This window comes from Rhopalosiphum maidis, chromosome 2 (genome assembly GCF_003676215.2).
Source record: "Rhopalosiphum maidis isolate BTI-1 chromosome 2, ASM367621v3, whole genome shotgun sequence".
NCBI classification, from domain to species: domain Eukaryota; kingdom Metazoa; phylum Arthropoda; class Insecta; order Hemiptera; family Aphididae; genus Rhopalosiphum; species Rhopalosiphum maidis.
This window is the reverse complement of record NC_040878.1, coordinates 3,745,160-3,758,061: the sequence shown is the minus strand read 5'-3', so window position 1 is coordinate 3,758,061 and position 12,902 is coordinate 3,745,160. Positions and strand designations below refer to the sequence as shown.

The following is a 12,902-nucleotide window of genomic DNA, read 5'->3' as shown; positions in this document are numbered from 1 at the left end:
TAAAAAATATAATATTATCTATTTTATCTACCAAGTTATTAATATATCATATTAAATATTATATAACGCTTTTACTTCATCTTTTGTTACACTTTATATGTGAATTAGCATTTGTATCTGGTACAAATAAATCTAACGGTACAATAAAAAAAAAAAAATAGACTAATAAGTTATAACCATGAATAAAACAAAAGTTATTTATTTAATTTGTCCTTCAAATATAAGAACGTGACAAAACGTTTTAAGTACTAATGGACGTCATGACTCGTGAATCTTTATTCTTTACAATATGCCAATGCCCAATATACATAATAATTCTATTTTCTATTTTTCTCATAATCATCAAATTGTTTAATTTATGTTATTACCTCTACTACGACAATGACACTAGTACATTTGAAAAACACAATTTCTGTTTAAAGCGACAATTGTTAATATAGGTATTTATGTAATTAAGTATAATATGTTATTCATCTATCCGATTTTTGTTTAAGTACTTAGTTATTGAGATTCTCAATTTATGGAAAGTATTTAATATTTTAAACAAAAACTTATTTATACACATTACATAATTACTAATTTGATTTCATTTGAATTTAAAAACTTTGCTCGAGACAAAGACAGAGTTAACCACTGTTTCATCTAGGCATGTATAGGACGTGGTTATCTATTTTGTAATATATTATGTAATTTTTGGCTGTATAGTTATTCAAAACTCTGAAGGAAACTATTAAAAGAATTATTAGAAAATCAAAAAATGTATTTTTTAAACCAATACACGTTTTTCACTTCTAACATTTTTTTGGATAACATTAAAATAAATTAAGTATAGTGTGTATAGGTATGTATATAATATGTTAGGATGAAGTACGAATATCGGTAACCCTGCGTTTTGATTCTTCCAATAAATTTCGGGATTCTACAATTTTTTGACGATTGATCTTGGTTAATTCTAGACTGTAACACGTAATTTTGTTAAACTCCGAATGATAATTTTAATTCAAACTTTTACTGACGAGAAATGATAAAATCTTAGTATGCACTATTTATTATAGTATAAGATTTGAAATATAACAAGTATGCCAAAAAACAAAATATCCTATTGGATTGCGAAGAAAATGAAACTTTAATAATTTAAAATTATGTTTATAATTTATGACCATTTCTCGTTTGTAAAATTCCAAACTATAATAGTCTTTATTAGTTAAACTGAATTATATTAGAATTCAACAAGATTTATCGGTAAAAACATAGATTTATGATAGGATAATTTTGCATCTAGTATAATAATTATGTTAACTGTTTTAAAACCACTACGTTTATAAATAGAACTTTAAAATTATTTAGTTATGGTAAATAACTGTCATGTTGAGTATATGTAAGTAAGAATTTTCACTAAATTCCTCTGCATCATAGAACACATTTTTCTTGAGTTAATGATGACGACCAGTAGTCCCCATTGTAGTAAACAGTAGTTGCTGTATGCGTTGATGCCAGACTTTAATAATATTCTCTCCTCGATGGTCAGTGTTTTCCGAACTCCGCTCCGGTTGAAATTCGTTTCGGTCTCATTGTTATCCTTAATGCTATCCCCCCTTAGATTGCCCCCCATTTCCCCTGTCCGGGTCGTTGAACCACCTACTCTAGTCGCGTTCATAATGATTTCACGGTCTGCACAAATACTGATTCAATCGTATACATATATATAGTAGTACTTATATTTTGTGTTGCATATAAGGATATAATTTTTTTTTTCGCTTATGTACTTTATTAATGTGTAATACGTATTTAAAATCAACCCTCATCTCTTTGCCTTATTCAACATATACTCCCCCTAACAAAAGAATCCCGGCGCCGGCGAGGCGATGTTATCGTTGGTGTAATGAGTGAAAAATTGCATTTCCCCTTTCTGTCCGCGTGGCGATTAAGGGCCGACCAGTTAACGGTTGACATCTATAGTAGTGGTGTATAATATCTTTATTGTTCTCCCTCTTTAACATCACATATTATACTTTAACAATATTTTGTTTTTCAAAGGAAAATAGTATGTAAATAACTAGTTTACTATATAATGCTACTAGTTTTTTTTTTTTAAAGTAGTGTATACTAAATATTAGATAAGTAAATATAAAACTAATAACTAAATATAAATTTGATACATATTGAATCATAGTTCTACCATTTTTAATTAGTAATGCCATTTAAATGAGATTTATAGGTTGAAATTTGCACCTGTCTGATTTTAAAAGGAGCCCCTAGGTTAGGTTAAGTCTTTATTTTATAAAAACATGACTATTTATAATTTTGTATGTACTTATAATATTTCGTACATCTATAAATATATAGATAAATATTTGTATCGTGTTGGTATTAGAAAATTATTTTCATAGTAATAATATTAAATATTTATGGTGTTTAAGTTTGAATATATAAACTACGCGTATATTTACGTATACATGTTAGTATTTTTTTTTCGGTTATATGGGTTCATCAAAACCTTTGCTTTTGTCCCCTCTATTTTGAAAGCAGAAACGATACCACTCTTTTGACTGAGATAATAAAATAATCAATAATAATGTAAAAATTACAGTATTATTTTTTGAAATAAAAATGTCATACTATATAATATAATAAATTAACAATGTAGTCTTGTTATCAGTTTATCACTATCTGTATTAAATGTTTATTTATTAACGTAAGCTATATGATTTTTGTAGTATGTTTTGTAATTAAGAATATTTTTTTCAGTTTCATAATACTGAAGTGTTCTTTTTAAATAAACGCCATCGAATTATCGAATTGGTCAATTTATTACTAAAACATCGTTTTATTTTTCTATTTATTTATTTATGATGTTGATAATTATTAGATGTCATGATAACGTGTGGGTGGGGGAATTACTCTTGTGTAGGTAAAAAAATGTCAGCTATTTTAAATATTAATGTATAAATATATTATTTTATGAAAAACTAAACTAGTGTTTAATCTAAGCTTTATGAATCAACGGCAATGCGGCATATAATATTATTTATTGCTTTTAAAGTTAAAAAAAAATACTTTTCTGTAATAATTGTTTCATACAAGAGAATGAGAGATTTATACAGTGGACTATGTGGGTTATATCACAGAATAAATTATGGTTATAATCAATATATTGATACATATATTATGTATAATATATATATATATATAATTTATACTATAACCTAACCTAGCATGCAGGTACTAGGTATATTTTGGTAATTAGTATTTATTTACTTATTAAATTTTATTTTTTTAAATATTAAGCGTTACCAACAATGAATATTAATTTTGCATAAAACCTGTAATTTGTAAACCATGTTTTAAATTTGAAATATTTTTATACTTTGGAAATCTTCATGTAACTAAACTATATCATGTTGTGTGGGCTTAAACTGTAGGTGGCATAATAACAATGATCTAGTTAATAAACATTAACTTTATGAATCGAACATTTTTTCAGTGGTTTGTAATTTTCATTTTATAAAATAAAATATGTTAACGGTATACTTCAATAATGGTAACCACTGACACATAAAATGTGAGGGAAAACGATCTCTAATTTTATTTCTGGCCCATTCGTAGTCGTGTGGTGACTGCGTTGTTGCCCTTTACCACTTACACCTCATAGTATCTGTTACTCGTTGAAAATATTTCTAGTTTTATCTTTTTGTTTTGATGTTTCGATTAGTCTATCCATAAATAATATAAATCGGTTTTTTATTGGTAATCAGCGTCTGTGTGCATGAAAAGAATTAAACACAATTCATAATACTATTTACTGGAATATATTTTATATATTATATAAGTACATACATTTATTAGCAGATAGTCAGGTATATTATTACTACATATTTATTAATTTATTTTTGTCCTTAATTAATTTTTAAGTAAATTTAATTATACCAAAAAAATATTATTAAAGTAGTATATGAATAAAAAATATTTCACCTTAGCTTTTAATGAAATGACAAATATGGTAATTCATTATTAACGAATAGTGCATTCGCAGATAGTTAATTTATTAATTATTATTATTACAAATTAGTCATTCAACAAATATTTGCCTTTTTCTTTATCTATGTATTAATCATTATTGCCTTTAATATTTGCTTTCACTATGCTTTGAAAATATTATATTTTATCAATAATAAATTGAATTCTATAAAACTAATATTGTACGTACCTATTTATTTCTTAAATGTAGCACAATTGAAGCATTCTCATTGGTAGTGATTATCGTTGTGTGATAAAGATATCGCTATATGAGCTAACACATTATACAACAATCCTAATATGACAAAATAGAGCCAACAATTTTATTGTTTAGAACATAGGTACAACCATTAATTATTATTTATGGTCTACTGACTTTGTTACTATAATATTGTACTAAAAAACTAATTTGTTGTAATATTATATTTTTTCTACCGGCCAATTTGTTGACTATTTTTCATTTACAAAGTAAGGAAAGTAATTGATATCTGCAGATTTTAAGTTAAAATCTAATAAGTATAACTTATTGATTTTTTTAAGAAAATAAAATATTTTAATTTTTAAATAAAAAACGGGTATTGTCCTTAGTTTATTCCAAATAGTATGTAATTTGTTCACGAATTGTCGCAAATAACAAAAATTGTGCTTTAAAAGTACACCGATTGTAAAAAATCAAATTGTTCGTTTGCTAGTATCACCAAAAAAAAAAAAAACACGGATACTTAATAACTACCTAATTTTAATCTTACCCTAATATATTTATTTGTATTTCTTGTTTTGTTTTGTGAATAGAATAACTATATATCATTGTTTCTATTGTGTATTCTTTTCTAAAGATCAATTAAATTTGATTTTGATTTTATACTATATTACAACTTAGTATACATATTGATCACTCTTATGCCATACACTAACCAATTTTAAATTAAAATCGTATCACTATTTTAATAGTTAATGATACGTAGATGATATGTATAAGATAATATGCAATTTTTATCAATTTCTATGTATAATACACTTTTTTAGATTTATATAGACATCTTATATAGTTTATCATTTGTAGATCATACTATTCATACTACACATAATGAGTTTTGTATGTTTTAATGTTCAAATATAATTTATACTGGTTATCAATGTAATTGCAATGTCCACGGAAAAAAAAGATAAAAAACTGATATTCATTATATCCTGTATTTATAATAAACAGTGTCTATATACCTATATATATATATCGCACAATAATTAATTATTACTCTACGATATTGATAAACGCGTATGATTGCATAAACCTATGCATTATATTTTTATAGAGCATAAATTAATTTAATGATAAAATATTTGAAAAGGAATGAAAAAACTATTGAAACTCTTCATCAATTACTATCAGTATTCAGTAACAGTATCCATATTAAAATAAAATACCCGGAAATTCATAAATAAAAAAATGTGATGACTGTATTAAACATTTTATCATCTATCTACATCTATGCTAAATATAACTCAGATTAGAGTGATTAGTATCTATCTAAATTTAATTTGTATTAACTTATTTTATAAATATTGATATTATGATTACATATAATTTATGTTTGTATTAAATCTTAAACATGAAAAAGTAATTGCAATTTTATTTTCCATCCAAGAACATTTAATTAGATGACCGATATTTTGTTGTTAAATTTATTCTCAGCTATATCGATATTATTTTTAGTCTTTAAATTAAAACTAGTGGTATTTTTAAGAAAAAGTTCTTAGTTTTTTCGGATAATAATATGTGGTCGTTAAAAAATGCTTATAATAAAGATTAGAAATCAAGTACGTAGTATTATGAATATATCGATTGTTCTCGAAGAAATCACAATCATCAATAAAATAACAGTGAAGATCCATGGACTTATGACTTTAACAAGAGTATTAATTAAATATTTTACTTAATAATCACTATTGGTCGATTCATAACACGACATTTATAAAAATATTTATAAATACTAAATAGGTATTTGGTTATAGCTAATGATATAAATATATATATAATGGTTTATATTTGTTAATATCATTTAGGATAATAATTGACAATAATATTTTAATATGTTTTTAATAATATATGACGCCGGAATGATCATTAATGTTATTAGGTATATATTGTTTTGTGGTCTTTAAGACATAACTAAAATACATTATTAATATTTATGAAAGAATTCTTGACCATATGACATATGTATATGTTACAACTTCTGTATTACCACAATACACTGTTTAATATAGTTTAGAAATTGGTAACATGTTGGAATGAACATAAGTTAGGTCATCGAAACTAATTATTTAACATAATAGAGATTTAGGTAATTTAGATATAATATTTTTAATTGGATTACCTTATTATATTTTTTTACGAGTGTGTAACATTGCATTTAAAATACCAGTGTGTGCAACTAGTAGTTTGGTGACTAAGTTATTTAGACGTATAAATAAAATAATATGTTGGCAAAGTTATATTATGATTAATTAATCATTGCATCACTCTATTTAATGTTTACAGAAGAAGGAGAAGCCAACGTAATTGACGAAAGTGGAGAAGAATCCGAAGAAGACGGTGGTGGATGGAACTACTACAAAAAACCAACTGAAGACACGGAAATAAAGACGTACCAAGAGGACGTCAACAGCACGAGCAATAATTCTGACGTAAAGAAATGTTATTTACTAAATGAGTCATACAATAGCTACATAACTATTGTGTAGTTGATTACCTACCAATATGTATAATAAATAATAACGATAATTTATAGTTGTTATCTTTATTCACATTAATTAACCTATTAACAGACAAATATAATTGAATATGTCTTTTTGGCAAAATTACTTATCGTACATTTATTTCAGGCCGAGGACATGGATTACAAACTGAATCCAGATGCCCCAGAATTTGTGCCAGTATCTTCACCTCCAGCGTCTACGATGAACCATGCTCAACGTCTCCTTAACATGGATAATGATGATTTTATTTCATCATCACCACAAAAATTTAAAGATTTAGACAATGTAGTTGTGCCTGATGAGAATGACTTCACCAATGAAATTAAAGTTCACGCAGCAGACTTGTCTAAGCTCAACAATCCTTATGGTAATAGTTATTTAATTGATTTAAAATTTATATTTATATATTGTTTATAAACAATTATTAAACTTAATATTAGATTAGTATTAAGTATACACCATATAGTGGAATATAATTTATAATGACAAATTGTAGGTTATAGTTTACAGCAATTCATTATATAAATCGTATTTTAATACATTTATCAAATGATTAGAATGTAATATAAATGTTGTTTTAGTACTATTTCTCAAACAGAAATTTATTTTAATATATTGATTACTTTTAACTACTATTAATTCAATTTCTAAAATTTGATTTAATTTTTCTGAAGCCGGTAGTAAAACACAGAGCCCCGTGCTGTTAAGATTTGGCGTTAGAGCAAAATTAAAAATATTCGCCTCCTATTTTATTTATCATTATACATTTAATGCATTTCAATTTTTTTTTGGCGCCCCTTTAAATCATACCCCCACAGCACGGCTCTGGTAAAACATAAAAATTTTGAATTGGAACCCAATAATTTTACTCTATTTATTTTATCATTGTATTTAAGATATTTTAGTGGTTAAATATCTAAGAAACTTGGGATTTAAAAATAATACTGCTCAATGAATTTTATTATAAAAATAAACATGCCTAATGAAGTACTAAAAAATATAAATGTTATATTATGGTTATAAAATCCATGTTAATCAAATTTAAATTCCATCTACTTAACAAATGAGTGTTGACATTTATGTATCCTAATTTATATTTATTTAAAAAATTATTTTAAGTTTAGACTTCTGTCACAAATAAAAAGATATTTCTTGGTGAAAATATATTGTCAAGAGAATTTTAGACCCATGTGTTGTCCCCATTTTTAAAAATGTATAACATAAATCAAATTTTTATTCAGTTGAACCAATTTTGTATGTTAAGTTTAAATATTAGAGTGAAATAACCTATTATCAAACTTAAAAGTAAGAACATTATCTGTGTTCTCTAATGGGGTTTTTAAGGCACTTTAAATTTTAAGTGAATATGAAAATTTTTAAATATTAATGTTTTTCATACTCCTAATTAGGTTGGTCATAATTAGCAAAAAAAAAAAAAATGTGAAAACTGATGAGAGGACACAGATAATGTTCTTATCTGTGTGCTTTGATAATAGGTCATTTCACTCTAATATTTAAATTAAACACACAAAATTGGTTCTACCAAACAAAAATTGGCTATATTACATGTTTGTAAGATGAGGACAACATATGTGAGTATGACGTCCTCTTAATTAATATATTATGTATTACACCTGCTATTAAATGTGTGGTTTTAAAAAAAATACTGTTATTTTTAATTTAATGGTTATAAAACTATTAGTTCAATATAATATGTGTACAATGTTTTATTAAACAACTAAAGATGTAATGATTTAAATTTCAGAGCCCAATGATGATTCTACCATGCTGAACGGCATTAAACCTTTAAATGATGAAGAAGTGACTAGTCATGGTGCAACTATTGATAATTTCATTTTTCAAAATGAACTTATTACCAATGGTAATTCAGATGAATATAAAAATCCATTCGTTTCAGATGATAAAAATGATTTAAACAAAGTTCAAGATTTGTCTGAATACCAGAATGATGATGCTCAAATTCAAAATACAGATCCATTTGTATCAGTAATGGAATCGTCCAAAAATAATGAATTTAATTTGACAAGTGATGTTAATGAATCACAAAATGAATCTGATCTTAAATTAAATAATGATTTTTCAATGGTGAAACATGAAGAGGATGTGAATTCACAAAATATTGATGACACAATCAATACTACAAATGCAACAGTTGGTTCAACTTTACAATTTGATGATGAATCTTTTAAACATAGTGATAATTTTAAAAATGACTTTTTGGATAATAGTCAAATTGATAAATTTGCCCAGTACGAAGATCGCAAATTCAATGACAGTGAAAGCACAACTGATGCTGTTTTGGGTTCAGAACCTCATACTCCAATGCTTATGGACAATCAATCAACTTTTGAGTCAGAAAATGATGATGATCAATTTTCTGAAACATTCAAACAACAAACACAGTTTAATCATTTTGATGAAAATAATGACAAGGAAAATCATGATCCTTTCTGTTTTGATCAAACTGAAGATCCTGCTGGAATAATACCTAATGTTACTCATGAAGTTGATGAAATGCATCATAATAGTGACAATGTTATTATACCTAATGAAAGTATAAATGAACATCAGGTATCCGAATCATTAAAACATGAACCTGTAGATGAACCTTTATGTATAAGGGAGGAAGCTAAACCTTTCCATTCTGTGTATGAACAACAATATTTGCCGGAATCTGATTTCTCAGCTAGCATTCATGAAGCTTTATTAAACGCAACTGAAAATGAATCAAGCAATCAAGAGGTTGATGATAATATTGATCATTTTGAATCACACAATATTGTTGATAGTCATGTAGAAGTAAAACATGAATACATAGAAAAAGTTAATGAAGATTTAGAAAAACAAAATCCAGAATCTAATGTTCCAATTCATACAGATGATAGTAAGTATGAAGTAGAAGATCTTGAAGAACAATTTCAACCTGGAAATACATTCAATTTTGAATATGAAAATAACAGTGTAAATTCTGTACAAACTGAAAATTTAGAGCCAAAACATAATTATGTAAATGATGAGCCCGAGCTTGTTAAAGATGACAAACATGAAGATCATGGCATCCAAAACCTCGACGATGATTTTGAAATTATAAATAATACTGAAAATGTTGAACATAATGATGTTGCTAAAATAATGCAAGAAAACATAGAAGTTCCAAAAGAAGATCAATATGATGTTTCAACTATTCAAGATTCTGCAGAAAGTTTTGAACAAAACTATGATAATAATGTTACTGATGTAATTACTAATAATACAGAACACTCTAAACAAGAAGAGAAATTCATTGTTGAAGCTATTAAAAACTGTGAAGAAAATATCGACAAAACTGGACAGATTCAATCAGAAGATTTTGAGCAAAAATATTTTAATAATGTTTCTGAAATACAACTTAATCAAATTGACAATTTAAAACAAGACCTACATAATGAAGAAGTTGAAAATAATCATATTGAAGATTTTAAGCAAGACTTACATAATGAAGAATTCAAAAATAATCATATTGAAGGTTTTAAACAAGACTTACATAATGTAGAAGTTGAAAATAATCATATTGAAGATTTTAAACAATACCAAGGTGTTTCAGAAGTTGAAAATATCATGTTGAAGATTTCAAACAAGAACAAGAAATTGCTGATGAATTTGTAAAGAAGCACAGTGAAGATTTACAACAAGAAAATGAATCCATTCAAAATCATACAACAGATAGTGATGAAGAAATGCAATCATCGATGATAATTCATTCTGATGTGGAAAACAATATGCCACAACCATACTGTTCGGCATCTGATACGTTAATAAATGAATCCAATATGATGTGTACTAGCATGACATTTGAAGAGAATTTCCAGAACAGAAACATGAGTGATTCATTGTACGTAATGGAAACAAGTGCAGATTATTTTGATGAGGATGTTCAATCAACCACACAACTTGACAAACCTATTGATAAGCCTGAAGTTGAAGAACAGTCAGATATTAATAACAAACTCGAAGATCAAGTACAAAATAAAAATGATATTGTAACTGAATCAAACCACGAAATAGTAAATGAACCTAAAATAGAAATCAACCCAGAATCAACTGAAAAGATTCCAACTTCCCAGGATTGTGTAGAAAAAATGATATCCAAGATAAAAGTAACAAGGTATGCTTAATTCATTTAAAATTATTTATTTTATTTTATAAAATATAATATATAACATAATACAGTATAATATAATAATAATTTATTAAATTTTAGGTTGCCGAAATTGCAGTTGCGGCAGCTGTTGGTACTGCTGCTATTGCAGCTGTCACTGGTGCCAGCTTAGCTTCTAAGAAATCTGCCCCTAAAAAGATAGAAACAACTTTATCTAAAACTAAAACAACAACAACAAAAACTGCTCCAACTAAACCATTAGCCTCAAAACCATTAGCCTCTACTCTTAAAAAAACTACTTCATCTACAACAACATCAAAACCATTATCAAGACCAACCACTGCTACTTCTTCTAAGCCAACAACTAATGTTCGACCAACCACTGCTCCAAAATCTACGTCTTTAAAAGCAACAACTGTCACTAAAGCTTCTCCAAAACCAGCTCCTAAAACCACAATTCCTGCCTCCCGGCCAATATCAGCCAAAACAACACCCACTACACCACGAACAACTATAACTAAAACAACACCAATATCATCACCCAAAACACCTACAACTCCAAAAACAACTGCAGCAGCTACAAAGTCAACAACTACAACGCCAAAAACAAATGCCACACCACGGACGTCTTTGGCTAACAAACAACCACTTACTAATGGTTCACCTAAACCTTTAAGTCGTCCAACGTCTGCTCCAATAAAGAAACCATTAACTAGCGTGACAACAAATGGTACCACAAAATTAACTAATGGCGACATATCAAAAACATCTACTACAACAAAGCCACCAGTCACTTTAGCATCAAGAATGAGTTTAGCGCCTCCAAAGTTGCCTCCAAAAGTAAAGGTTGCACCTAAAACTGTAGCACCACCAGCGATGCCAGGGCCAATCAGAAGACCCAAAGCTCCCATCACAAAAAAGACTGAGACGGCCACTTCCTAAATTTGATGTATTATCATGTTTAAAAAAAAAGAAGAAAAAAAATTACATAACTTATAGTTATTTTATAAAATTTGATTTATTATTATTATTATTATTATTTTTTATCGTGTTTAATTTTTGTGATTTTTAAAACATTGCTCTGCTAAATATTTGTAAAAAAAATTAATTTATATTAGCGGTTTAAAAATTGAAGTTATTCGCTTTTTAGCAACACTATTGAAATACAAAAAAAATGTATGTTTTATGATTTTTATGTTTAAGTGATACATTAATTATACTTATTTATCAAGAAACCTACAAACATTTTATACGTAAGTTTTTAGTTAAAAAGTATTATTTTTTATTGATAAAAATTATTTTTACCTATAGTACTGAAAAAAACATCTGTTAACTAGGTTAAATTGAGCTTTAAATGTAATCTTTATCTAGGTGCTATATTTTAATTCAAACCTAATTTAACAATTGAACATAATAATTTTTTTTTTTATGTTTACCTATTTATTTTTGTGTATGATTTTAAAAGTCTCACCTTTATTTTTTTTAAATATTTTTCTATGTATGTAAAATTTCCAATTTCACATATTATTTATTCATATTTATACTTATTTGGTCTAGATTATTATTTTCATTATAATATCCTATTCTCCCCACGCTTAGCTATTATTACCTAATTTAAAAATGTATGAATGTTATGTTAGCAAAACATATTATTTAGGCTAAATTAATAATATTAACAATATTATTATCCATACATGGCATGTTTTTATTTACCGTATTTTTTATTGAAATTGACAAAAATTATGTTTTATATCATAAATAAAAAAAATAAAAAGGTATAATATGTCTTTTAAGTTTATATGATTTTAACAATTTGTGGGCTTTGAACAAAAACATATATATATATAAATTAACTGTCACTCTTTATAAAGATTTTATGAGTGAACAAAATATATCTACTTAAAGATATCAAGTACACAGAAAAATGTTTAAATTTTTATTTTTTAGTATTTTCTATGTAGAAACT

General features: G+C 26.3%; 1 protein-coding gene across 1 annotated transcript in view; it reads left to right on the top strand.

Moving 5' to 3' along the window:
• The window catches only part of LOC113551719, a 38,683-nt gene extending 26,775 nt beyond the window's left edge, over positions 1 to 11,908 (top strand). Inside the window, 6 exon segments of the mRNA XM_026954135.1 lie at positions 6,560 to 6,705; positions 6,904 to 7,144; positions 8,543 to 10,390; positions 10,393 to 10,914; positions 10,917 to 10,942; positions 11,039 to 11,908. Coding sequence (XP_026809936.1) covers positions 6,560 to 6,705; positions 6,904 to 7,144; positions 8,543 to 10,390; positions 10,393 to 10,914; positions 10,917 to 10,942; positions 11,039 to 11,878 — 3,623 coding nt within the window. The 3' untranslated portion in view covers positions 11,879 to 11,908.
• The last annotated feature ends 994 nt before the right edge of the window (positions 11,909 to 12,902 follow it).